The following is a 25,435-nucleotide window of genomic DNA, read 5'->3' on the forward strand; positions in this document are numbered from 1 at the left end:
CCCCAGAGAAAAACTCTTGACGAATGTCCATGGTAGCCGCTCTATTCTTACGCGCCTTTGCGCTGTGATTGGACGCCGCTCAACGAGAGATCGGAGCATCCGCCTGCAAGCTAATGCCGAGATAATCATTGCATGGTGCGCGGCCAGAATGATAGGCCAAGCCTCGCTTCTGGGGCAGATGACTCGGTCTAGGGCCCAGTCACTCCTTCGAGAACAATCAGCTTCGTGAGGGGCACCCGTTGAAGGGATCATGGACCCAGGCAGCTTGAAGTGGTACAGGCAAGGTAATCTGACAGGCCAGTACGAGGTGAGAATCCAAGCGTAGAAGACATACTCCTCAACACACGTCGATTGTTCTTTTAGCTTTTATCGCAAGGTTAGATCGAGGTGATAGATCTACAGATGAAAGGGTCACGCCTTGGAGTTTGTGATGACTTAACCGCCAGGACAGGTCGAGAGGTGGACCTGGCATGAGCATGGACACTGGGACGAAGTAGTCGAGATCTAGGACAACTTGTAATCATTACCACGGAACCGTTCGGGACCAACCCACGGGACCATTCCACGCGAAGCCGGATCGGATCGGTGATGTTAGATGACGGTGATAACCATGGATGCTTCGTCAGGTACCATGCTAATTGGTGTCCCCCGCGAGCCTGGGTGTCGCTGCATGTATCCGCTGGATTGGAATAAATTGGGCGACACTCGGTCACTATGCGAAGATAATCTGTTCAATAAGCTATAGTTTATGGATTAGGGAGAAATATCAAGAGGGAGAAGAAAGAGAAGGGTTGGTGAAGGGGGAGGGGGAGGGGGGAGCAACAGGCCGAGCTAATTCAAGGCTGCAGAACCCGGCGTATCATCTCGGTGAGGCAACAGGAGTACGATGCAGCGGGGAAAAAAAGCGCACGCAGATGACCGTGTCGATGATTGGATTATAAAAACCTCTCGGTGAAAGCAAAGGTGACGAGAATATTCGTCGACCTATCGAGGTAGTCGGAGAGCAGCCAAGATGGTGTGGGTGAAGTTATGAACAACGGAGATGCAAAGGGTGTGTGTGGCAGTCACAGCGGGCGCCAACGAGTTGTGGTGGTGATGCGGGGTTCTCCTGCTGCGGCGGTTCAAGGTTGATTGTTGATGGCCACTGGTCAAACCGAACAGGGTTTAGGGCGGGTGGTGCGTGGTGAGGAGATTCATGGGGGTCGCGATATCGACGATGATTAGTTGGCCTGGAACCATCTATCTGATCAATCAGCATGCAAGAGGGCAGTGCCAACTGACGACTGGAGACTGGAAATTTGAAGAGAATTAAATCCGAGGCCGATCGGAAAGACGAACCCACTCTCTCAAGTCCCAAGTCCCGACTGCCCCGCATACCCTGACCGGTGGACGGTCGCCCTGGTGAACTGGGATGGATCATGGATGGATGGATGGTGGTGGTGGTGGTGGTGCGTGCTCATCTGACATTTGACAGGAGATTAGAGGGGGAGGAGATGGTACAGACCAAAAATAACGAGTTCCTGGCCACACGCTGCCTTTTAGTAAGATGTAGATGTGACAGATGTGACTGCGTGTGGTACTAATCAGTTTCGTATGAGTAAAGTAGGCAAAGGTATTCAGGGCGGGCACCTCAGTCTTGCTTGAGTTCCATCTAACCGAGGAGACCGAGGAGAAGTCAAGAGGGAAAACCCCCACTAGCACCAAAGAAGAAAGACGGTTTGTCTGAGTGGTGCAAGTGCCAGTGCCATGCCGTGTGGTATGGTAAGTACTACTAGGTAGGTATACAGTACAGTCTCCGTACGGAGTACTGACCGACTCCATCCCCGACCGGGAACGGACCAGGAGGCAGTCGAAGTATACCCAGAACAACCGAGCTTCTGTACCACACATATCATTTCCGGTTTCCAGTTCGATTTGACAGATTCCATGTGTTAACCTGGGAAATATTAATCTCATCTGGCACCTCGTCTGCAGGATAGAAGGAACTGGCGAGAGAGAGAGAAGACTCGGAGATCTCAACTCGATGCTTCCATTGCCTTAGGCAAGAATTGCCAATTGACCGCTTCATTGGATGAACCTCTCCCTGTTGGTCACTATCCCATCAGAAGAATACACCTCAGGGAAGATTAGGGACGAACAAAAGTCCCCATCGTTGGTTTCATCCACTTCACCGCTGCTTCTGAATTGGTCCTATTCCTTCTTTTTTTCAAGAAGAGGGCGACAAACGCCTGAAGGAGACTGAGTCACTACCAGCACGAAGGAGAAGTGAAGTGAAGTGAAGAGGCAGGGCTTCTTCTCTTTAGATTATTTATCATCATTGACTGCACTTGTTGATTACTCAGTAAAGGAATGGGTTCCTTATTCCTCTCTATTCCTCTCTCAATTTCTTCCTATCACTACCATCAGCATTAGCAGCGGCCGCGGCAGCAGCAACAGCAGCAGCAGCACTAACTTATCAGTCATCCCTCCCTTTCCTTCTTTGCCCCCAACAGTATCCCGCTCCACCCTTTGAATCGCCCGTGGCATCATCGAGCGTCTTGGACTAAGCTGAGCCAGCTCATATTGCTGTCATTCTAGCTCTTCTTGCCATCATTCATCATCATCAGTATTATTCATCATCGTCCACAGAGCAAGAAGGAGAGAGAGAGAGAGAGTGTGTGTGCCTATTCAGCAGTAACTTGACTACCCACTGCATTGTTACTAAACTTCCTAACGTGGTGCCACTTCACACGCCTATCCTTCTTTTGGATGTTGGGGGAAGAGGATTAATATCTTTTCGACATTTTCACATTTCTACTTTTAGTGTTTAGGAGAGAATCAGCGTGGCGCAGTTTGCTTGGACCTGACCTTAGAAGATTATTATTTATTCATTTTGCTTTTCATTTTTATTTTTTCGCTTCTATATTTTTTTTTGCCCCTCTGGTGTTGGTCGCCTCTCCCGTACTACGACTGAGGGAGGGACTGGCTGACCTGAACTTTACCATACTCTGACTATACATTTAGTTACTTTCACTTTCGCTTTCCCCTGAGCAGAATTACCCGGAAGCACATCCCATCATCATCGCCCCAGTTTCCTCAAGTGGGTTCGTTCGTTCGTTCGTTCCCACCCATTGCTTGCCTGTTTTCCTTCTGATTGATTACTCTCATGCCAGTCAGTCTTCAGTAATAATACCTTGATATTCGCTCACTCGTTCACTCGTTCACTTACTCACTTACTCACTTACTTACTCACTCTTCTTCCCTTCTCTCTTCATTGATCAACTGCTTGCTGGCCATTCCCTTTCTTGCCTGCCTGCCGGTTTTCTCCCCTGGCTGACTATTACTGTTGTCATCCTATTCTCTGTCCCCTTTTTTCCATCCCCATCCACCCCCTCCAATTACTATTCTGGCTGCATCTGCCTGCCTGCCTGCTTGCTTGCTGCTGCACTTTCTCCCTCACTCCTTCGCTTCTCCCTCGTTCTCTCATGTTCTCCATGAATTGGCCGCATATCCGATCTGGTGAAATCTTGAGCATGAGCCATTGATCGTCACGAGAACCCACGTCACCCCATCGTTCCCCCCGTCCATCCGCCCACTCGACTCCAGGGTACCTGCACAATATCACACTGCCTCCATCCCAAATCTCGCCTCCCGCTACTTGTTTATCGTCCACCGCCTCGGTCGCTCCGATTTCCCTTTTATACAGCGCCACACAACGCCTTTCGCTTTTCTGCTCTCACTTAAAACCCCTTCTACTATTCTAATCCGGACCATACTAACACTTGTATGGTATTTGTACCTTGTGTGCTTGATCAATTGATCACAGCTTTCACATCATGACCTCCTCCATATCAGACATTGATCCATATGTGGTGCTGGGAGTCCAGAAAGATGCGACCCTGGCTGACATTAAATCCGCCCATCGCAAACTGGTGCTGAAGTGGCACCCCGACAAGGTCAAGGACGAAAGCCAACGAAGTCAGGCTCAAGATGAGTTTCAGAAGGTCCAACAAGCCTACGAACTTCTCTCCGATGAGACAAGAAGGGCCAAATATGACAACAAAGTTCGTCTTGCGGAGCTTCGACGAGAGATGATGGCGCGCGGCGGGAATCCCAACGGTTCATCCGCGCGAAGCAATGGTTCTGGTTCCAGCGGGCCCCGCGAATACCGCAATGGGCGGATCTACGAAGAAAGAACTCCGGCCGATGCGACCAACTTCTACGAGGAGGACGGCTTGGATTCCGACGGAACACGGCCGACAGCTCGCAAGTACGATGAATACGGCAAGCGACGGACCAAGGTGGCGGAAGAGAAGAAGAAGGCGAAGAGTGTCCCCCTAAGTGCCGCCCGCGCCGCGAAGGAGATGCTTCGGGACAACGTCAAGACGACCCACTCGTCTCGCGACAAGTACCGTACCAAGGAACGCAAGCGGGATGCCTACGACAAGAGGTATCCTGAACGGGCCGCCCCGTACAGCGAGTCTGAAGATGACGGCGCGGCTTCCGATTCTAGCGCATCATCCTACTACGTACGAGTCAAACGGCCCTCAGAGAAACGAAGCCGGGAGTCGTCCACACGCAAGGCTCGACCAACTGAATCAACCCGTCGCCCGGAGCCTGCACGTTACGAATCGGAGGATTACTCAGATCGCAGGGAGTCGAAGCATGAGAAGATGCACACTACCGCGCGCGATTACATCCTACGATCCAAAGGAACCGTTCCTATTGAAATTGATCGAAGGGCACAGGCATCTCGGTCGCCTCCTCGTCCTCACGCTTACGATTCAGCCGATCCCGAGTCCTCTTCCTCCCGGCGCTCGAATCGATCTAATCGGCCTAGCAAAGAAACTGTGCGAAGCTCGAGTTCCCGCAACAACTCTTACGAGCATATTGAGTCCCAGTCTCGACCCTATGACGCCAAGGTCCCCAGCATGCCCACAGCTGCAACATCGCCAGCTGTCAAAGTATCCTCGTCAATCCGGCCTTCCCTTCAATCTTCACGATCTGCATCCACTGCGCAGTCCCATTCCCGACCGAAGACCTTAGGTCGTACGGAGCAGTTCCTTCTGCACATGGTACACGACGGTAACTCTCGGACGACGAAGCTCCGAAATACAGACAAATATGATTCCGGGTATTCTAGTCCGGGAACACCGGACTTACCACCTGGAGAGAGCCCGATGAAGACCAGATACAAGATCGTGACAGAGCCTGGTACAGTCCTGGTGGAGCCGAGCATGCCGCCACCCCACGCGTCCTCAAGACATGCAAGGGGGCACTCGCCGCCTCGACAAGATCGTTCGGGGTCAAGCCGTCCTATGCCAAAACCAGTCCGCAGCAGTACTTATGCTTACCCAGCGGAGTATTCGGGTCGCTATGAGTCGTCATCTCGACCTAGTGCCTCCAGGCAGTCTTCTTCGCGACCCCTCTACGGTGAGGTGGAATACACCCGTAGCAAGGATCGTGATTACAAGTATGCACGCGAAATTGGGCCCGAGCATATCCCCCATTCCGGTCGCGATGCCTATTCCCGACGCATGGACGAATATCCGCATCCACCGATAGGCAGACGTCAATCTGCTTACGCTCAATAAGTCATTCTGGAGCCAGCAGCATGTCGCCAGTAGACAGACTCATCGCGATGTTTCACCACGTTTCTTTTCACTTCTTGCATACCGACGCGACCATTTCCACTCTACAACATACTACTAGCGAGGACTTGGTTCAAGACGCCTGCTTTGATATACCCATATCTCTTTCGACTTAACGGAGTATCTCTTCGTTTGTCCGTCGATGAATCCCTCAATCCATGACTTTAACTCTTTCCGATTTTCGACGACCTCTGACATTCAACCATTCTTCGCATACATCTTTATTGTGCTTTATCTTCACTATGCTTGCAACTACTTCGGCGCATGGGATGGGGGTTTGACTTGGTTTGGTGTATTTGTTTTTCTGATGATCAAGGAACAGGGGGGTAAAGAGGTGAGGCGATATCCTCAATGAAGCAGGAGTCTATGATGATGATTACGAGTGACATGATCGAAATTTGGGAGGAAGCACTTTTTGCAACAACAGCAACAGCAACACACATAGCCACATATCCACTTAGTACAGTAGAAGACTACCTACCACCCACACAATCTCAACAATGAAACCTACACAACACACCTGATCAGGCCCCGTTCCATCTTCTACCAAGTAGTCTGTCTTTACTACTACATCATCATCATAATCATCATCATCATTCGGATACTGCGTACAGTAAACATACTTACTTCATCAAGTTATAGTTTGGGTATTCATGCATCAACTCCCCTCACGGAGTCAATGCTAAAATGTCGCCCCCTACGTAAACTGAAGAAAAGTAGAGAGAAAGAAAAAAAAACTCCCCGCAAGCTAGCCAGCGAAGCCCAGCCCACTCACCAGGTAGTAAATCACTTAACGTTCAGCCTGTCTACTACATACATACCATAGTGAGTTGGGCCACCACCACCACTCAGGCTCAAGTACCGAGTTTAAAAACCCAACACAACCCCACACATATCCACCTATCGAACCCCACACACAGTAATGGTTCGAACCCCTCTGTCTGTCTTTGGAACAGGAAAGCAGCCCTCTATTCATTACTGAGTGGGGGTTTTGAAGCAGTATCGCCAAACTATTATAGTCTAGCGACTGGGAGAGCCATGATTCAACCTTGTTGTCATTTTGGATTTCCCAGTTGGTCAATAAAAAGCCTACTCGTAATCATGGAGATGCGCATCGCCCATGTACACAGTCCATCAAGCATTTACATGGAACTTGAAATAGGACATGAGACAAAGGAGAGTGCAAAAAAAGAAAGCTTGGGGATAGTCAACATGGAAGAAAAAAAGGAACTACACTTTGTGACAGCACACAGCCACGACCACACGGAGATACCAGGGAGCCGGGAAAAACCAGAATATCAGATTCGAAACTAAGCGGGTATGTAGATTCTGCAGATGTGCATGCATGGAATGTAACAGACTTGGAAGGATGATGAAGATGATGTGTGTGTGGTTCTTAGAAAAGAAGGGGTTGAGGGAGGACATATTGGCTTGTTGTTTTGGTTAGATCACACAGCTTTCTCATTCCGTGTCTGACGTCGGTCGCTGCTGGCTTTGGGCGGCTGAGTGTGATAGAAGAGGGCGACTGTGCTACATTTTGAGGCTGAGGAACGAAATTCGCTCAGGTGGAACATGGAGTATGAATTGTGGCAGTATCGTCTAGGCTAGAATGGATGATCGAGGGCGAGGGATGATAAAGTGGGATGTCAGATGAATGGGCGGAAGGTAGATAGATTAGATCACGCGGCCTGCGTCCAGGCGGGCAATGAGTGGGATATGATATCAGTCAAGTCGTCCGTCGGCCTCATGGCTCGGTCCAGTCAACCTGATCCGTCACAGGGTCTGAACCATCCTTGGCATATGTGATCCGCAGACGTAGGCGAAGTTTAGGTGGGAGGGCCTGTGGCAAACATTAATATACGTGCAAGGAATATTGCAGGATAGTGGAGGGACTTACCCCGGCCAGGCCTGCTACTTTGAGCATCTGAATCCCCTCGTCACCAGCCTCCAAATCTGCCTTGCTGATCGCATTCAGCTGCAGACGCTGACTCTTGGGAACAGCAGCCTGCAATCCTACATTGGAGAATTGGCCAGAGTTTCCGACGTTACGGAACCGCGCCTGGATTTGCGCATTGCCGTTGCTGGCACGTTGAACTTGAAGCGTGAGTGTCAAGTCATTCTTGTTGTATGCTGTGTGTACCGGAGCCGAAGGTGCAGGGCTTGGAGCTGGCGACGCAGCAGCTCCAACGCCTCCTAGAAGATCCAGACCGGAGGATGCGGACTGCGATACGTTGGGAGAAGGCGTAGTGCCATTGGAGTCGAAGAGACCCATGATCGCGCTAGTGTTGACGGATCCAGCCGGCTTTTGCGCAGGTTGAGGAGATGGTGATGACAGGCCTGAATCGCCACCGAGGATATCTGCCAGAAGGTCGGCTGTGTTCTGAGAGCCGTTAGTGGTTGGGCTAGTTGCTGGAGCATCGCCACCCATGAGATCGAGCAGCATATCCTGCTCCGCCTGCTTGACCGGCTTCTTAGACTTATCCTTCAACAGTTTGCTCTGGCGTTTCTTGGTCGGAGCACCCAAGACTCTTTGCTCTTCCCGGATCTCCGGGGGAGGCATACGTTCCAGAACACCACGGCGGACCTGATCATACCCAAACAGATTAGTGTACTCGACAGCCCGCTGTTGAATCTCGACACTCAGGTCAGCGGTCCGGCTGCTAAGGAAGCGACGGAGACGCTCAATCTCAGCGGGATCGGACATGCGCACGGTTAGCTTCATCGAAGCCGTGGTGATGTATTCGATTACGGTCTGAGTAGCATATGTGCTGTTCAGAATGTTGTTGAAGAGATCGACAATGTCACTCTCCTTGACCTCCTTAACCAGTTCCTCTTCCTCATATTGGCCACCACGCAGTAGATTGTCGCCGTATTCACCGATGACCCAGGTGGCGGCAAGGGTGAGACCCTCCTGTGAGATGTCCTCCTTCAGGGCTAGATAGAGTTTCTGCACCGAATAGGTCTGCAAGTCAGGAGTGGTAGCGATGAGGCGGACAAAGGAGGACAGAATCTGCTCCTTCACATATGCACCAGCAAGTTTGAGCACACGAAGGATGGTGTCAACGTGCCAGCGCTTGTTGGGAGCATAGCGGTCGGCAGCAATGCCAATTTGCGTCGTCATCGCAGGCTTGAATTCGTTGTCGGCGACTTCCAGGAACGCAAGCAATTCCCGAACAAGCACACGGACGTTGCTCTCGTTAATGAGCATAAAACTCAAGTCTAGAGCTCGTCTCCGAATACTGATATCTGGGTCGCGGAGGCATTCCAAGATGGTGTTGCGGTGTCGCTGCACGGCATTGGGCTCGATGGCGACGACCTTATTTAGCGTGTTGAGAGCGACATAACGGATGTTGTTATCCTTGTTTGTAAGGAATTTTCCGAGAATGTTGACACCCAGCACCCTGAGACCTGAGTCCGCCTCGATATCAAGAATAGTGAGGACAGCCTCGTAGAGAATGGCATTACCGACATTTTTGGTCGAATCGGTGTTGGTAGCCACCTGCGCCAGAATGTCGTTGATTGACTCGCTCGTTGCCGCATCGCCTCTCCCCAGTACCCTAAGCAAGCGTAGAATCTTGACCTGGAGGAAAGGATCCGTGATACCCGAGACGTCATGTTCCGGAGCATATCCTGAACTTGTCAGTCCTTTCAGGGCACGCACAAGTCCACCCGCGAGAGGCCTGAACATCTCAATGACTCCTTCTTGGCCCTCCTCGGCCTCTTCGGCCTCACACATATCAATTGCCAAGGTCAAACCACATAGCAGAACACCGTGGTTCCGATCCGACAGCAAATTCTTGGCTTTCTCTAGGAAATGTTCCTGTAGGTCAGGAACCTTGCGGCAAACGCGCATGGCGCACAGCGCTGCCTTTCGCCGAATATAAGGGTTCGCGGTGGACATCAGGGCTTCGACTTCGGGGAACAGGTCTCGAGACATTTCGACTGATGCGATGTTTCCCAGGGCACAAAGTGCCAGGCCCACGATATATTGGTTGGAGTGATTAAGGTCACTACCAGACGACGTCAGCAGGGGGTCACTGGTGGTACTGGAATAGTCACTCACTTCTTCAAAGAGTTCGTTACCAGCGTCAATACTTCTTGGTTCTCGTCTAGCAATAGCATAGTGCCCAGGTATCCCAGCCGCTTGTCTGCGAAGCGGTGGGAAGCCAGCAGCTTCAAGCACTCGATCTGGCCGAAGTGTGTCCGTTCACCCAAGGTAAACAGATACAGAAGCTTGGCCACATTATTTCTCCTGTCCACAAGTATAAGAACCCTGCTTAGCGGCAAAGATGGGAGTGTAAGATTGCATTGCTGACCGAACGTTTGAATCGTGGCTCTCTTCTCTGAAGGACGCACGGATGGCCGCACTCTCCTTTTGGATCACTGCTCGTTCGTCGGCGATTGTCTTGGCCGACCGGACATTTCGAATGAATTGCTTAACTATGATATCAGGGCGACAAGGAATGGGTTGTTAGTGACTGATGAGTCAAAGCGTGGGCCAGACAATAAGGTAGGGTTGTCGATGGAGGAGGGGGGGTTTCCTTCACATACGGGATGCCATGGCGGGCACAAGGACCCCTTACGGGGAAATGCAATAGAAAGGCGGGGGGAGGTCGCCCGGACAGAAGAGAACCGGAGAGGGTGAGGGAAAGAGCGAAGAAGCCAGTCTGCGCAATCTCAAGAGAGGTGAGGAGAGAGGAAAATGGAAATGATCCTGGTGGGGGGGGGGGACAGTGAAACTGGAGATTGTAGCAACAATAACTGATAAAGATCGGGCCAGCAGACCAGGTTGGTTCAAGACAGTTTCCAGCTGGGTTGAGCGGTTGAGCCTCGCCCGCTCCTGCGACTTGGCCGCCTTGGCACTCCCCGTCTATGTTGGGTCTAGCGTGCCTCGTGCCTCCTTCCCGCCTGCTATCACGTGCTACAGACTATTGGAGCCTTACTTATCAGGCCATGATATTTCTGCCTTCTGCCTCACTGCGTACTCGTATTACGTACTTGGTATTGTACAGGCAGATTCTTACATCATCGATCATAACTTCACTCGTTCACTCGGTCACTCGGACAGGCACAAAAACAACCCCGAACTGCACGGAAGATGCGGAGACTCGGCCCAACCGCGCTTCCGATGACGTCCTTGCAATCCAACCTTGAACACTCTCGCAACAGTACCGATTTCCCCGAGTCTTTCCCCCTGCAGCCGCTTCAGGTATGACATTAATCAACTTTCCAAGATGCTGCGCTAGTCATCTACAGTAACTTCCACTCTACTGCAGGAGGTGCATGCTGATGATCGCCCTTCCGCCTCCTGAAGGCTTTTAAGGCTTTAAAACATACTCCGGATCCGCGCCTCAATGTCCGACCTTTCTATACTTAACCCCTGGAATACCTTTCGTATTCGTTTTGGTCGGTTGGTCCCTGCACGAGCCAGATTTAAGGTGTGTGTGTCTCTCTGTCTGACTGTGCTCGAAGTATAGGATCCACATAAGAGACCGCATCACATCCCCTCCCCCCTCCCTCCCCCTTCTGGATTTCTCTACTTGTCGCATGCCCTGTTGCATGCGTGGCAAAAAGAACAGATCAACCTACGTACAGCATTGTCTCCTATATCAATTGCATTATTCCCCTTTTCCCATTCATTCTTCACTTGGTTCGATGTGACACTGTCTTGTTTCCCCTTTCCTCCATCCCCTTATCTGATTAGACCAACATGTCTTCTGCCATTCAAAAAGTGAATGACTCCCCATTATTACGGCCGCGTGTCATCCCGGCCATGAAGAAGTCGACGACGGATCCTACGTCTGTTCCTCCTTTGGAAAGCTTAGAGTCAAGGTAGGCAGCGAGCGACCAACTCCAACAGTCGCCAACAAATTCGGAGACTGACAATCTTTACTTTCTAGCGGCCATTCGACACCTGTCCCTGAAGATGCCCCGCCTTCCCTCCATTCGATTTCCACCGCCAGGAAACAAGCTCGAGCACGCACACGAATCTTCTATACCATCGACTATGTGCCCCGAGTGTCTCATTTCGACCCGAGAAGCGACTACCGCAATTTTCGCGGTTTCTATACCCTGTTTTGGATCGCATTGTTTATCATGGTGGTTACCACAGCGCTTCGCAATATCAAGGATACTGGGTCCCCGTTCAGAGTGAGAGTTTGGAATCTGTTGTCGGCAAACGTGTGGTCCATGGGCGTCAGCGACCTGGCTATGGTCGTGAGTAGCGCTGCGGTGCTACCCCTCCATCGCATAATCAGGGCTCGTGGTGGTGTTTGGCGCTGGAAAGGAGGGGGCATGGCCATGCAAAGTATTTTCGAAGCGGCCTGGGCCTGCCTATGGATCAAGTAGGTTGTGACAGCTATACTATTCCTGGGGTCGTGATTCCTTGAGCTAACCATGAGGTGCAGTTGGCCCTTCATGATGCGCTGGACCTGGACAGCGCAAGTATTCTTCACCCTCCATACGTTGACTATCCTGATGAAAGTACACTCTTATGCCTTTTACAATGGTCATCTCAGCGAGACTGAGCGTCGTTTGTCCTCGCTTGATAAGCCCGGCTCTGTGTCCTTGGAAGCTCCGGTGCCGTATCCGGATGCCTCCCCTCGTCGGCACGCTGCCACCCGGCGCCATAGTCAACACGCACGGTCCGAATCGATAGCCGAGTTGCGCGAGGACCTAGCCACGGAGCTGACCTCGCCGATGGGCAATGTGACATATCCTCAGAACCTGACGGTCACCAACTATGTGGATTTCATCTTCTGTCCCACTTTGTGCTACGAGTTGGAATACCCTCGGAACAGTGACCGGGATTGGATCGAGATCGGCCTGAAAACCCTCGCGATCTTTGGATGCATCTTCCTTCTGACGTTGACCAGCGAGGAGTTCATTGTACCTGTCTTGAGCGAGGCCAACATCCAGCTCCACACCGTGTCAAGCATGACTGAAAAGGCCCTGATCATGGCGGAGACCATCAGCATGCTTCTCTTTCCTTTCCTGATCACCTTCCTGCTTGTCTTTCTCGTCATCTTCGAATATGTGCTGGGCGCTTTCGCAGAGCTGACTTGTTTTGCCGACCGTCATTTCTACTCGGATTGGTGGAACTCATGTGATTGGTACGTCTGCTGCACAAGGACACCTTTGGTGGCTTTTATGGAGGCTACTAATGATGTGGGTTGACATGAGCTGACGAAAACGTTTCTACCTTATTCAGGTTGGAATTCTCCAGGGAATGGAACATCCCCGTACACCACTTTCTCCGGCGCCATGTCTACTTCCCCTCTCTCTCCCACTTCTCCAAACCAGTCGCCATGTTCATCACCTTCCTCGTCAGCGCCATCGCTCACGAACTGGTCATGAGCTGTATTACTAAGAAGCTTCGTGGCTACGGCTTCCTCGCCATGATGCTCCAGCTGCCCATCGTTGCGGTCCAGCAGTCCAAGTACATAAAGGGGAAGACCATTCTCAACGTACGTGCATCCATGTTACTTCGAACCACTCCCGAATATAGAAAGCATGGAACTAAAACTAATCTCTCCCTCCACCAGAACGCCTTCTTCTGGCTATCGATGATTCTCGGGTTATCCATGGTGAGTACTACTTAATGTTGGTGTCCCCAGACCCTCGACTGACACTTAACCTCCCATCCAGATGTGCGCACTCTACGTTCTCGTCTGAACTCATGCCATCCCCCACGAACCAACAAACACTCAGATAGACAATCTTACTCGCCCCGTATATATACATACCATCTACAAAGCTAGGGTTGGCGCTATTACCATCGTCCCCGCACCCCTGCAACCAACCACATATACCATATTCTATCATCAATTCTTGAAGTATACTTCTCTTCTTCTGTGTGTTATCATCATCCCTTATATATATCCTGATAGTTGTCATCACTGCATGAATGGACCCCTCCTTCTCAGCGCGTCCCCACATTTCTTTTTTCTTTTCCAAGTCAATCTACAGTGCTTGTACAGCATCAATTCTGCTGATTTTATGCAACATGCCGACTTTCAGCTTTTGTCTGCTCATGCTCATTTTATGAGTCCGAGTTCCGAGGGAGAATATAGAAAGAAGACTGGATCTAGAGAACGGTATTCGTGGGTAAGGGATCTTTATCCAGTACAGCGATAGAGGAGGGGGTTACAGACCATAAATGCTATAGAGATGGCTCTCAAAGATAAATATTCGCCCGATCGGGTTAAATCTGGCCCAGGCCACATTTGCGGCATTGGCATATATTTCTACCAGAACGGCTAGAATGCAATACAAAGAACCAATGGAAGAGACTGAACAACCATGATAGATATCTTATTTCCATTCTGCTGCATCGATGGCGCCATCTTCTATACCAAAATCTTGCCAAATAGTCGAACAACAAGCAAAAACTTGGTTCCGTGACCATGATGACGCCTGGAAAACAAAAACTGACAATAACTGGAATGGTGAAACGCGACGGAAAGATACTCACTCGGCCAATCGGAAACCCGCCCGCGCCGTTCCACAAATGATGCAATAAGACGGGGTTCCTGGCCGATCCCCGAATGGAACGTGTAAAAAGTCGATAACCTCCAAAATCCCGACAGTAACAGAGTGTAGCTAGACAAGGCGATCAACACCGTCTTAGCCAGCCCAAGGGAGCCAAGTTGAGATATCATGTTGTGAGACAAAACGGTCAGAGTCCAACTATGCGTTTTGTGCACTGTCCCCACTTCTAGATATGCTCGATGGGCTCCTCGGGAAGAAGAATAACCCTTTCGCGGCGATCACGAGGAAGACAAGCCTTGAGTGGGGGCTGGATAATATCGTTGAAGAGGAAGGTTCCGTAGACGAGCAGAGCAAAGCCGGCCACTTGGAGCCATTTGAAAGTTTCCCAGCCCAGGGCTAGAGAGACAAGCCAAATGAAAAGGGTGCGGCACGTGTCGATAGTACTACGCGATGTAGCCGAGACGGTGTGAGTAACAGAAAGCCCAAAGAAATTGAAGCCGCTGGAGCAGAAAAACTTAGTACCAACAAGATCGAAACTGTTTAGTCATGATAACTTACCCAATGCTGATCATGATCAGAAAGCTGGAGATGGCGATTGGCCGGTTGTGGAGAATTTGGCGCCATCCTTCCTTTGCGTCAAAGTAGCCATAGCGACCTGCCTCGGTCCGTCCGACAGCCAGGTACATGATGATCGAGCCGATGACAGTCACACTGAACCCGAAGATACCCTCCCAGCCAACGACCTGAAGAGGATCCATGGCGTAATGTTCCAGGATCCATTCCTCGAGCACGAACTGCGAAGCGGTGAAGATCTGCGCTGCGGCAATGAGAAGAACACCGATCAGTGTTTGCACGGCTTCTGGAGTTCGTGCAGTGGTCTGCACTTCTCGGAGAGCATGTGTGACGGCCGCTGCTGCGTTCTCCGGGGCAGATTCATGGCCCTGGCTGAACAGGGCGCCTGCAAGGCCAACCAGCGCAACGCCAAGAACGACCACAAACAGGGCAGCCCAGTGGTAGATGTGAAGTTTGCGGTGGAGAAAGATCACACTGAAGAGACCAACAAAGAGGACGAGGGCTCCCCGGGTCATTTGGTAAATACTAGCGGCGACGAACAGCAGCCCGACGTTCATCAAAGTAGTACCCGCGATGTCACAGCATGCCGGTGCTGCAAGGAGGAAGATCCTCCATCCTTGGAGACGAATGCGCCCATCAGGTGATTCATCGGGCTTGGTGGAATCACGAAGATATTCGGGGCCCCGAATCGTGTAGTCTTCCTCTTCTTCGTCAAGCCCATCATCATTGTGGACGGGATGATAGCCACCCGCCAGCAGAGGGGAGGAGTTGCTGGACAAGCGAGGAGCGATGTAGCGCTGGTAGAGATATGAAAATAACACGACAAGCCAGCTGCCCATCTCGCCGATGAACATTTGAATGCTATCATTATTGAGATGATATAAGCATTGTATAACTAATTGGTATAGAAAGAGAGAGCGAGGGGAGAGATAGCATACGTCTGGATCACCGGTTGCTCGAAGGTGTGACGATACTTGGGGTCCGGAGAGTCACAATTGCGAACACATTGCATATCCTATCAGCAGCCATTGTCAGTCATGTTTCGAAAAAGGCAAGATAATCAGTGGAGCGTCAAACCTGATACTTGTTGAGGATTGTATTGCAAACCCCAGTCACGAGCATCATCGTGACCAGGAAGGGGACGGTGGCTTTGCTCGCCATGATTGCTGTTTGTTGGAAGCTAACAACAAATGAAAACGAGCTTTGCGATGTATACAGATAAAGCTCGCAGAGAACGAGTCCAATTTATGGGGGGAATGGTTTAATGTTTATCCAAGGAAGCGCGATAGAGAGACCCGGCCAAGGGGCGCAAGAGGCCAGTCGCAAATGCTGTGATAGAGAACAGAGAGAAGAAAGCGGGATAAGTCTATTCTATTGATGACCCATCATGGAAGAAGATGGGGTTTGGGGGAGGTGGTTGGTTGCTGGTTGTTGGTGGTGGGGAATATCACGGAACAAAGACGGGGGAGGATGGAGGAGGAGGAGGAGGAGGAGGAGGCGGAGGAGAAGGTAAATGACGGTGGATCGACCTAAAGTTAGCTTATCGGAACGGCAGCTGATCTCAAATGCAGTGAGTGAGTGGGGACAAGCCAGCCATCACGGGATCCTTACTTAATCATCCTCTCTCCGCTCTATCCATTGTTCCATTGTATTGATTGTATCCACACTACTACACCTAACAAGGTCCTCATTCACATCACGATTTCAATTCCTGGCTATTTCTACAGAAGTGTGGAAGTTCGTAAAGGCTGTTCCGACTCGAGGTCGGATCCAATGATTGTATTAGCCCTAGAAATGCTGCTAATCTCATGAACTCCCAACTCAAAAGACACTTCGCTGTCTGCCAGGGCCACAAAAAAAACAAAAAAAAAAAAAAAAAAGAGGCTCTTCTTTTTCCTCCTTTAGCTCCTTGCAACGCCATGGCTAAGAATGAAATGATAGCAAAGTGTAGAATGAAGACCCAGGCAATCACTCCTGTGTCCCCCGGTTAATATACATCCGGCCTGCAATCAATTATGCCAGCAGAAACATAGAATCCACCACGCCATTCACCAGCTCCAAAATCATAAACAGCGCTCATGAGATAACAGAAAAACATGGACTAGATCACATGGCAATGATGGCAATTCCACTGTCGTCAACATTCATGCCCGTGTCTTTGCGATCAATCATCTCCCAATCAATGTCGTCCCATGAATCGTTCATCAGAAGACCGTCCTCAAACCGGCCCGGGAGGTTGATCCAATCCACCGGTATCCAATTTTCATCCGCCATTTCTCCGGTCTTGACATTGACCTCGACACTCTTTGGTAGCTCGTTGTCCTTAGGGGTCTGGGTGATAAGACCGGTCTCGATTGAATCCGGAGTGTCCTCGGATTGTGAATTGGTAAACATTTCGGGGTTTAGAAACTCGTCCATCGCTCCAAAGCCCAGGCCCGCATCATCCCCGAGATCCAAGAATGTGTCCTGGATCGCTTCGAGGGAAATGGCACTGTTTGCCCATGGGTCGGCCGTCATCACGTCCATTGACGGTGGTGCGTGTTCCAGGGGCTTGGTCGCTTCTTTCTTATCGTCCTTGCTGGTTGTCGGCTTGAGAGGAGATGACGTAGGTACTTTGGCTGAAGAAGTACGAGGAGTTAGTTGCAGATTCGAGGCCGGGGAACTAGGCTTGGGTCCCAATTGACTGGGAGCATGGCCCATGGGGGTCGCACCCCCAGGAACTGGCGTACCTCCAAGCTTGGTATCGTGTTTCGCTGGAGATGATGCTGGGCCACGCTTGCCAGGGGCCTGTGAGGTGTCCTTACTGCTTTGTAATCCTCCTTGCTCTTCCTCTTTGACAAGGTTGGTACGGAAACTCTCCAGGGCAAACTCCAGCGGATTTTCGACTGGCTCTTCGATCTTGTGGCATTCTTCGACGTGACTGTCAAGCGCGCTCTGAGTGGCAAAACCATGATGATGGTTCTGACATTCGGGGACACTGCACTTGAAAGCGCCGCTGAAAGCTGCACCAGCCAGTTTTACCTCTGCGCCTGTTTGCTTGTTTGCTTGAGCCTTGGGCACGGAAGTTCCAAGCACGGGGGTAGCACCGGCATGAGACTGCTTTCGCTTCTTCGGAGGGGGCAGCTTCAACTGCTCGGGAGGTATACTACCGGGTCCATAGGCGTGTGGAACACCCTGAGGCGATGGCGCGCCAAAAGGCGCCTGCGGAATGCCGGGAGGTCCCGATGCGGTTTGGCTGGAGGCTCGACGAGCACGTTGAAGAGCCTCTTCCTGTTGCTGTAATTGGTGCAGGTTCGTCGCGTTCAGAGCGGGCATGTTGTTTGGGATGCTGGCCGGTGGCATAGATGCACCCTGTGGGGCACTGGGTCGCTGACCAGGCACCTGGCTTTGCTGCTGGTTGACTCGAGCGATCATATGATGGAACAGCTTTTTGATATAGTTAGTGGTTCCTGCGAGGTACTCGGGCGTGATCGTGTACTGGTCAGCAAGTGCCCAATCAGATCCGGTTTTGAATTGTCTCATCAATTGTATCCGCTGGAGAAGCCATTAGCTAAATGCAGACGCGGGTTGAAAGGAGACGAGGGCTAACCATCGCAAGTAAACTGCGGACATTTCGCTCCTGGCCGGGTATCTTTGCTATAAATTGAACAAGCGCATCCATCCTACCCAAATAGTCTGTCGAGTCACGCAGCTGCTGAGACATGCTTGCCTTCTGCTCCGGTGTGATTGTAACAGGCTCAGCAGGCGGCGCAGTTTTAGCAATTTCGTCGTACATCATTCGGATCCTTTCTGGTAGGTTGTTCCATGCATCTTCAGCGGAAGTCCTACTGATGGATCCACGGCCTTGTGCTTGTTGCCTCCGCAAATGTAGCTCCAGCTGGGCACGTTGCTGAGGCGTCATAGCCGCCAGCTGTTCGCGGGTGAAGAACATGTTGGGCCTGTTGGGAACGGGGACGGGTCCTCCTTGTGAAGCGACAGGTTGAGTCGACTTTTGGATGGGCGTGGTTTGAGCTTCCGTGGGCTCCTCATTTGGAAGCTTCCTCTTGGGTGCCTGCTTAGTGACGGACGCTTTGTTTCCTTTCCCGGCAACTGTAGCCTGAGCCTTTGCCGTCCCATTTTGCGGACCCTGCTGCGATGTAGACTGTGGAGCTTGGGACTCTAGCTTGACTTGAGGAACTGTGGGAGGAACAGTGACAGGAGGCTGCGAAGTTGTCTGAGGCTGTTGACCCTGTTGACCCTGTTGAGCAGCCAAGGCACGAGCTTGCGCTGCTTGTATCTGCTTCTGTCTGTTCCGGTGAAGCAGATCACGGAGCTGTTCGTCACTCAGACTCTGAACTTGTGGACCAAGGCGCTGCCTGGCCAGCTGAATATCTTGTGGAGTGATCGGACGTATGGCAGGCATATTGATGGATGGTTGCTGCTGACCGGATGCGAATTGATTATTCATGAAGGGTTGCGATTGTCCCTGGAATTGTGTTGGCATCCAAGGGCCTTGACCGTTCTGTTCCGCGCCACGGCCGCCTTCTTTCGATTGGGCAAGAATCTGGGCAAGATGCAGTTTCTGCAAAGCCATTAATTTTTGTATGTCTACGCCTCCAAGTAGTTGTGGGTTCGAAGCCGCCAGTTGTTTCAGTTGACCCCATGTTTTGATATGTTTCGGGACAGGCGACGAGATGTTCGGATTGTTGTTCAGAATCGCTGGGGGGAAATGCAAGCGGTCCATTTCCTTGATTTGGTCAGGGGACATTTCAATGCCTCCGCCATGTTGGCGAAGAAGCTGCAACTTGTACATGTCATGTTGGCGCTGTTGCTGTTGCTGTTGTTGTCGCTGCTGAACCGACATCTGTTGTCCAGGCAGCATCTGGCCGTTCATGCTCGCAATGTGCTGTTGCAAATTGAGAGGTGTTCGCATGTTCTGCCCGTTGCCAATCTGGCCGGGCAACATCTGCTGGCCTTGGCCTTGCTGTGGGAAGTTTTGCTGCATCTGGATGGACTGTTGTTGATTTGCCCGTAACAGAGCCTGGTTGTTCGCCAGCCGGCGCTGCTGGAAAAAGAGATTCAACTGTTCATTGCTCATTTGGCTCAGTTGCTCTTGAAGTTGTGGAGGCAGCCCGGGTGGTATTTGAGGCCGTTGCATCGATGGCTGTCCGCCCATGGACTGGACATTAGCCTGCTGCTGCCCCATGCCAGGAGCGCGAGACGGAGGCCGAACCTGTGCAGCAACCTGCGCGGGAGACATTTGACCGGGGGCCATAGGACGGTTCAGCATGGGCATTGCGGGACTTTGTTGCGTCATTTGGTGTTGCATCTGGGACCCGGCTTGTCCATTTTGAGTCATTGCGATCTGCGCTCTTTGCGCTGCCTGAACGCGTGCTGCCTGTTGGGCTTGGGTCTCGTTTTGTAGTTGCGATGTTTGTTGAGATCTACCTTGCGAAACATTCTGTGCGCCCTGTGGATGCTGCGCAAGAAATTGAGGGCTGATACCGGATTGTGCGTTTTGGTTGAGCTGAGGGCCCATCTGGAACATATTCGATGCCGTCTGATTAATCGGCAAGGAACTAGCTGGCACCACAAGCTGGCCCGCTTCCTGAGACCGCAACCCATCCGCCTGTTGCCCTTGAATGTTGTCGACACTACCGATGAACGATGGCTCCGGGTTCTGTTGATTTCCCATGGGGTATGCGGAGTTGCGTTGTAGGTTCATCATGTTTGTTAACATTTGTCGCTGCTGTGGATTCATCGTTTCTGCCAGCATTGCAGCCCCGTTAGGGTCGACCCCATTACCCTGAGCACGAGCCATCTCCATTCGGTTTCGCTTGAACCGTCTAAGCTGGGTCAGAGCCTGCGAGCGGAAGAAGTAAGTCAACGGGTCCATATTCTTCTTTGATAGGTATTGGCGCTGCTCTGGCGACATATTCTGCAAATTCAACTTGATCTTCTCCAAATCTTCCTGGGGAGTTTTTGAAATGATTTGGCTTGCAACTCGACAGACTTGCTCATATTCTTGAGCGGAAAGAGTTTGGAGTTCGTCGTTGTATGGAAATCCAACGCCGGGCCTTTGCTGAGCTCTTTGCTGCATTATGTTCTGCTGTTGCTGTTGCTGCTGTTGCGGCTGCTGTTGCTGTTGCGGCTGTTGGGGTTGTGGACGATGTTGCATTCCATTTTGCTGACCCATGTCCCCAAGACCCATTGACATCTGTTGTTGCCCTGGCATCGGAGACGCCTGCATGGGGTGGTTCATCTGTGCAGGAAATCCTGCCTGACCAACACCAGTCATCCCCGCTGTTGGACCTTGGGGCATCATTCCGTTCTGCATCACAGCAGCTTGTCGTGCGCGAGTGTCGCGAATATGAACAAGCTTCTCGTTACAGTTCCTCTCGTATTCGATCTAGAAGTGTTAGGCTGGTGTAGCAATGGGGTCCAAAACGCAGGAATGCACACCTTTTCTCTTGCGTCTTTGAAGGCTTTCTGTTCGAAAGCCAATGCCGCATGAGCGGCACTTTGCGTGTCGATGCGGGGTGTTATGAGACGGAGTGATGTAATCCTGGCGTGGAAATTGTTAGGTTGACAAAGCTACGCCTAGTCGAACTGGTTACACGAATCTCAAGCCACAGGAAGCGGTCAAGAGCACGTGTATGGACACAACGGCCACTTACATTTGATAGACCTTCATTGCCCGATCTCTGACCGGTACTTCCGCTCGCCATCCTGAATACTGACCCTGGGCCTGCAGAGCCTGCGCGACCTGAGACAAGATTATCGAATTGTTGTTACCGCCATTCATACCTCCGCCCACGTTGGGGAGGTTTGCCGGATTCATGTCAACAACCCCCTCAATGGGGATCGAGGAGCAGTCCGCGCAAGCCTTCCTTTGACGTCAGCATTCGCTGGCCCGAATGCCAAGCGTTACACTTTGCGATTGATTCTTCGTGGCTGAGGAAGACTTGATCGCACTCCAGATATCTCTATCTCGGTAAGAAGCTGGCTTGTGGGGATCCACCGCAAGAGAGGCTTGAATAGTCGAGAGCGATGTTGAGAGAGGCGGTTAGCGGTCCGAATGTGGTCGCGATAGGGACGAGGTCGGCAGCGATATGAGCTTCGCTGTTTATTCCGGGAGATTTGGTTGAAACGAAAGAAGACGAACGACAGAAATCAGGTCGTGGGATGCGAGTGGAACACGCAGGACCAACACAGCAAGGGAAAACAAGGCGTTCGGGCACCAGTGGTGAGTTGAGGGTGGTGTTGTTGGCAGGCGCCCGGGAAGTGGCTTGGAGGGGGGTTGAGGGCGGGCTAGGCAGGATTACACTGGATGTATGTTGGATCAGGGACAGGGATGTTTAATGTATTGCACCGCTTAGTTCGCAAGATCGTTCGGGGTGACAAGGTATGGAGCTTCCCGGAGTCACGAGAGATGATAGAGATAAGGAAGAAAACAAGTCGAAGTGGGAAGCCTAGGTGCAAGGGTAGCACATGTCAGTGAATGTTGGTAGAAGAAGAGGCACGCCCCGAAAGCACATTTCGCAGTCAGGAGAGAAAAGCGAGCATTCACTCGTCGAGGAATCCCGGTGTTTTGGTTAGGCAATGAATGCAGAAATGCGCAAAAAAGCCGAACGGTCGGCAGAAGAGGGCGCTAGGATGAACTGAGCAGTAGGAGGGGATCTTCAACTCACCCGATAATAGCTCCTCCGATCTGGCGGAGAAGATTCGAGGTTGGCTAGAAGTGTATGGAATGAAGAGGGGAAGGTGGAAGGAACGAAAGGCGAGAGAGAAACAGAGAAACAGAAAGAGAATGGGGTCAGAAGGAGAGGGAGGGAGAAGGAGAAAGAGAGTCAAAATGCGGCGATCGATCACGAAACGAGGAAACAGAGTCTAGGTGGGTTGGGTGGGTAGGTAGGCAAATTGGGGGGGAGGGACTACCAAGAAGAGAAAAGCTGGGCAGGAAAAAGGGAAACAAGAAAATCAAAACGGATAAATGGCCGTAGTAGACCCCCAATATATGGGCTAAGGAACAAAGGGGAGAGAGAGGGCAGAGAAGTTGAAGATCTCGTGCACGGAGAGAGATAGAGAGAGAGAGAGAGAGAGGAGAAAGAGAGCAAGAGAAAGAGAAAGAGAAAGAGAGAAGGTGGTGGTAATGGTCGTGGAGGAGGAGCAGGAGGTAGTGGTGGTGGTGTAGAAAAGAGAGGGAGACTCTTTGAGGTCAGTCAATCAGTCAATCAGTCTGTCAGTCAGTCATCATTTTAGTTTAGCAGGTACTCCGTACTGTACGTAGTATTAAGGTAGTTCGAGTTTAATACTACTAAGGTAAAAGAAAGGTACACCTTAGCAGTTTAGTCTAACGGAAGTCAAGTTGGGTGGTGGTAACCTGTTAGTGGGTTGGGTGGCCGTGGATGATGGCAGTGATGGCCGTGATGGTAATCCACCCAAAACCATTGAGAAATTATGAATACTCGAGTAATTAAGGTAGTTAGTGTTACTAGGTAGTTAGTGGCCTGAGGCGCCAAATGCAGACCGATGAGTGGTTCTGGTGGGCGATTAACGCTAACTACTACTCGGTAGGTACAGTACCTTACCTAGGTAGTTACCCCCCTCTAGACCCGTCCCCGTGCCCAGGACCACTTGGGGATCTGCCCGTTGGTCCTGCTCATCATCAGCTTCTTGGTACTGTACTAAACTTCTACACTACGATGTGAGTACAGTACGGTAGGTAATATGGAAGGCGACTAGGGAAAACCTGGGAAACCTGAACTTTACCCAGCCGCCAACTGACAACTCGACGGATCGCTCGATTATTATTTGAGCGCCTGTTGGCCACTTCCCCCCCTCCCGTTCAATGTCATTGATTCAGGTTATAAGTGATCTACTGTGCTGTACATCATACTGTGTATATGATTTTTATACATAACATGACTACTCTGGCAGTGCATTTGTACTTCAGATCAAAAATTGTCTGATCATCTCCAATCCGTATCACTTACCTATCCATACGTTCTTCTCTCTCTTTCTCTCTCTTAACCTTATGTACTCATATGAGGGGATCGCCCTTAGGAACTGACGGGGAGCCAACCGATGGAGACCCAAAATTAAAAAAAGCGGGCCATCCTCTTTTTTTCCGCTTTCTGGTCCGTCCCCATCACCGGAAATCCCTGGTAACTAATTGGTCTCGACGGGTGACTGGCTCTGGAAAAGACGCAAGGTCTTCCAGGCCAAGAAATGTTGGTTTCGCAGCCAGTCAATCAGTCAGTCTTTCCTGCTTTCCTCCACTACCTCCCTCGTACTTTGTATGTTTTCTTTTGCCTCTTTGCTTCTTTGCTTCGTTGCGTCTTTTGCTTCCTTGAATTGTATTTTCTCTTTCCTTGCCTCGGAATCAAGTTTCACCATCAGCCCAATCACTAGTAGGTAGTAACTCTGATTACGTGACCAATGGTGGATATCGCTCCCGCCTACCTACTTGATGACTGGATTTAGTGTTGTGGTTCAGGAGCCTGGAGATCTGTGCTGCAGCAATCAGTTAGCGGGCTGGGATGCTAATAGAGATGGGTATCACCAAGGCACGCACACATTAGTCACCACCGATCATAACTAGTGGATGCCACCACCATTTGACTGGAGTTGTGGTCCGTCTTCCATGCAAGATGGCGGTATCCGAGGACCTCGTAGCTACAGCTGTATGTACCTACGGTCAGACTTGCTGGTTACGGCACATTAGTACTACCACAACAATCCTCCGTGGTGCGGCCAGGTGGTACAGACTACCCTACCACCTACTGGCAGGCATCGACTCAGTCTTGGCGATATCAGGTCGGTAAGATTAGACTTGGATCGCATTACACGAGTACAGTTGCTTGAGATTAAATGGAGGCCGTGAACCATACTGGTCTCCACTGATCGACCAATGAAGGGTTCTGTATCTGCGGTGCTTTAGCTTTGGGGGAACTGGAAAGGTCTTCGAGTTGTCCGCAAGGGCAGCTCACAGCAACTAAATTGGTTCAGTGGCCAGGCGTGAACTTGACCCAAATAACTTGACCACACATTCATTCTCTCCGCCTGGATTTTCCCCAGGCACAGTCCGGTAGAATGGACATTGACCACGGAATTGTGGTTCGTACTGTACTAAATTGAGTTGCTGGCCCAGCAGCAGGATTTGTAAAAGGTTCGTACTGGAGGTCTACACCACTAATCCGTCAATACTTCATGGCTCCTTCAGAATGAGATCGGTACACTAGTTTACTAGTGTCACTGGCCTTGACAGAACAGACTATTCCTGATTTGAAAACATACCAAAGCGGCCTGCAGTGAAGGTGCTACAAATCACACACCTATCGCCCAGAATGAAAGATGTTTGCAAGATACTGGTATACAACCACAGTATGAATATGGCGAAAACACTTTCGGCTGTTGACCATCTTGTTCCATGGGGGCATGATTCCTATTTGCAGGATTCCTTCTCAGCCCGATCTACGGAGTAGTCAACGTGAAGTCCGATCAACATGGCTCTGGAACATGTCTATCGATGGGTCGCTCCCGAGAAAAGCTTGGGGGTGCCTCATGCCAATCTACGGAAAGTCCTACCGGCACATCCGGCTTTGGGCGCGATACTCACCCGTCAAGATCATGCATATGATACCGTTTTCAACGACAAAGAGAATCAGAAAGCGAGGATATGCAACCAACACAATCCTTGATCAGGGCATTAAAATAGTGTCTCATTGTTGATTGGTATGCGAAGCTTGTATGCTTCTTCT

General features: G+C 50.9%; 6 protein-coding genes across 6 annotated transcripts; 2 read left to right on the plus strand and 4 right to left on the minus strand.

The window, feature by feature from the left end:
- Positions 1 to 3,815: 3,815 nt before the first annotated feature.
- Positions 3,816 to 5,573, plus strand: BO66DRAFT_315419 (DnaJ-domain-containing protein; the record flags this gene model as incomplete). Its single annotated transcript, XM_025643473.1, has 2 exons — positions 3,816 to 4,429; positions 4,493 to 5,573. The coding sequence occupies 2 exons, from the start codon at positions 3,816 to 3,818 to the stop codon at positions 5,571 to 5,573; spliced, it is 1,695 nt and encodes a 564-aa protein (XP_025507371.1).
- A 1,586-nt stretch (positions 5,574 to 7,159) lies between these two features.
- BO66DRAFT_225765 (AP-1 complex subunit gamma) lies at positions 7,160 to 10,394 on the minus strand. Its single transcript, XM_025642720.1, has 5 exons — positions 10,182 to 10,394; positions 9,947 to 10,070; positions 9,694 to 9,882; positions 7,528 to 9,640; positions 7,160 to 7,470 (listed from the first exon to the last, which is right to left on the minus strand). Exons 1-5 carry the CDS (start codon positions 10,189 to 10,191, stop codon positions 7,375 to 7,377), a joined length of 2,532 nt encoding a protein of 843 aa, XP_025507372.1. The 5' UTR covers positions 10,192 to 10,394; the 3' UTR covers positions 7,160 to 7,374.
- A 700-nt stretch (positions 10,395 to 11,094) lies between these two features.
- BO66DRAFT_225804 (putative sterol o-acyltransferase (APE2)) lies at positions 11,095 to 13,418 on the plus strand. Its single transcript, XM_025642722.1, has 6 exons — positions 11,095 to 11,462; positions 11,531 to 11,974; positions 12,038 to 12,742; positions 12,841 to 13,096; positions 13,175 to 13,216; positions 13,278 to 13,418. Exons 1-6 carry the CDS (start codon positions 11,341 to 11,343, stop codon positions 13,302 to 13,304), a joined length of 1,596 nt encoding a protein of 531 aa, XP_025507373.1. The 5' UTR covers positions 11,095 to 11,340; the 3' UTR covers positions 13,305 to 13,418.
- A 773-nt stretch (positions 13,419 to 14,191) lies between these two features.
- On the minus strand, positions 14,192 to 15,962 carry BO66DRAFT_225799 (putative nucleotide-sugar transporter). The gene is made up of 4 exons (XM_025642721.1): positions 15,771 to 15,962; positions 15,632 to 15,708; positions 14,679 to 15,554; positions 14,192 to 14,620 (listed from the first exon to the last, which is right to left on the minus strand). The coding sequence occupies exons 1-4, from the start codon at positions 15,852 to 15,854 to the stop codon at positions 14,347 to 14,349; spliced, it is 1,311 nt and encodes a 436-aa protein (XP_025507374.1). The 5' UTR covers positions 15,855 to 15,962; the 3' UTR covers positions 14,192 to 14,346.
- Positions 15,963 to 16,355: 393 nt separating this feature from the next.
- Positions 16,356 to 16,708, minus strand: BO66DRAFT_225886 (uncharacterized protein). Its single transcript, XM_025642723.1, has one exon. The coding sequence runs from the start codon at positions 16,612 to 16,614 to the stop codon at positions 16,390 to 16,392; it is 225 nt and encodes a 74-aa protein (XP_025507375.1). The 5' UTR covers positions 16,615 to 16,708; the 3' UTR covers positions 16,356 to 16,389.
- Positions 16,709 to 21,513, minus strand: BO66DRAFT_463127 (uncharacterized protein; the record flags this gene model as incomplete). The annotated part of the gene is made up of 4 exons (XM_025652398.1): positions 16,709 to 18,227; positions 18,283 to 21,081; positions 21,135 to 21,237; positions 21,350 to 21,513. 4 exons carry the CDS (start codon positions 21,511 to 21,513, stop codon positions 16,800 to 16,802), a joined length of 4,494 nt encoding a protein of 1,497 aa, XP_025507376.1. The 3' UTR covers positions 16,709 to 16,799.
- Positions 21,514 to 25,435: the final 3,922 nt, after the last annotated feature.

The sequence above is a fragment of the Aspergillus aculeatinus genome (genome assembly GCF_003184765.1).
Source record: "Aspergillus aculeatinus CBS 121060 unplaced genomic scaffold BO66scaffold_7, whole genome shotgun sequence".
NCBI lineage: Eukaryota > Fungi > Ascomycota > Eurotiomycetes > Eurotiales > Aspergillaceae > Aspergillus > Aspergillus aculeatinus.

What these genes read in the sequence shown, in the direction of transcription:
- BO66DRAFT_225765 (XM_025642720.1), bottom strand. An exon ending in GTAACGAACTCTTTGAAGAA is followed by an intron (nt 9,641 to 9,693) that starts GTGAGTGACTAT and finishes GTCGTCTGGTAG; the next exon opens with TGACCTTAATCACTCCAACC. An exon ending in AAGTAGCAGGCCTGGCCGGG is followed by an intron (nt 7,471 to 7,527) that starts GTAAGTCCCTCC and finishes TGTTTGCCACAG; the next exon opens with GCCCTCCCACCTAAACTTCG.
- BO66DRAFT_225799 (XM_025642721.1), bottom strand. Translation starts at nt 15,854, where the DNA reads ATGGCGAGCAAAGCCACCGTCCCCTTCCTGGTCACGATGATGCTCGTG. An exon ending in GAGCAACCGGTGATCCAGAC is followed by an intron (nt 15,555 to 15,631) that starts GTATGCTATCTC and finishes CAATAATGATAG; the next exon opens with CATTCAAATGTTCATCGGCG. An exon ending in CTGATCATGATCAGCATTGG is followed by an intron (nt 14,621 to 14,678) that starts GTAAGTTATCAT and finishes TTTCTGCTCCAG; the next exon opens with CGGCTTCAATTTCTTTGGGC.
- BO66DRAFT_225886 (XM_025642723.1), bottom strand. Translation starts at nt 16,614, where the DNA reads ATGGCGTTGCAAGGAGCTAAAGGAGGAAAAAGAAGAGCCTCTTTTTTT.
- BO66DRAFT_225804 (XM_025642722.1), top strand. Translation starts at nt 11,341, where the DNA reads ATGTCTTCTGCCATTCAAAAAGTGAATGACTCCCCATTATTACGGCCG. An exon ending in TTGGAAAGCTTAGAGTCAAG is followed by an intron (nt 11,463 to 11,530) that starts GTAGGCAGCGAG and finishes TTTACTTTCTAG; the next exon opens with CGGCCATTCGACACCTGTCC. An exon ending in TGATTCTCGGGTTATCCATG is followed by an intron (nt 13,217 to 13,277) that starts GTGAGTACTACT and finishes CCTCCCATCCAG; the next exon opens with ATGTGCGCACTCTACGTTCT.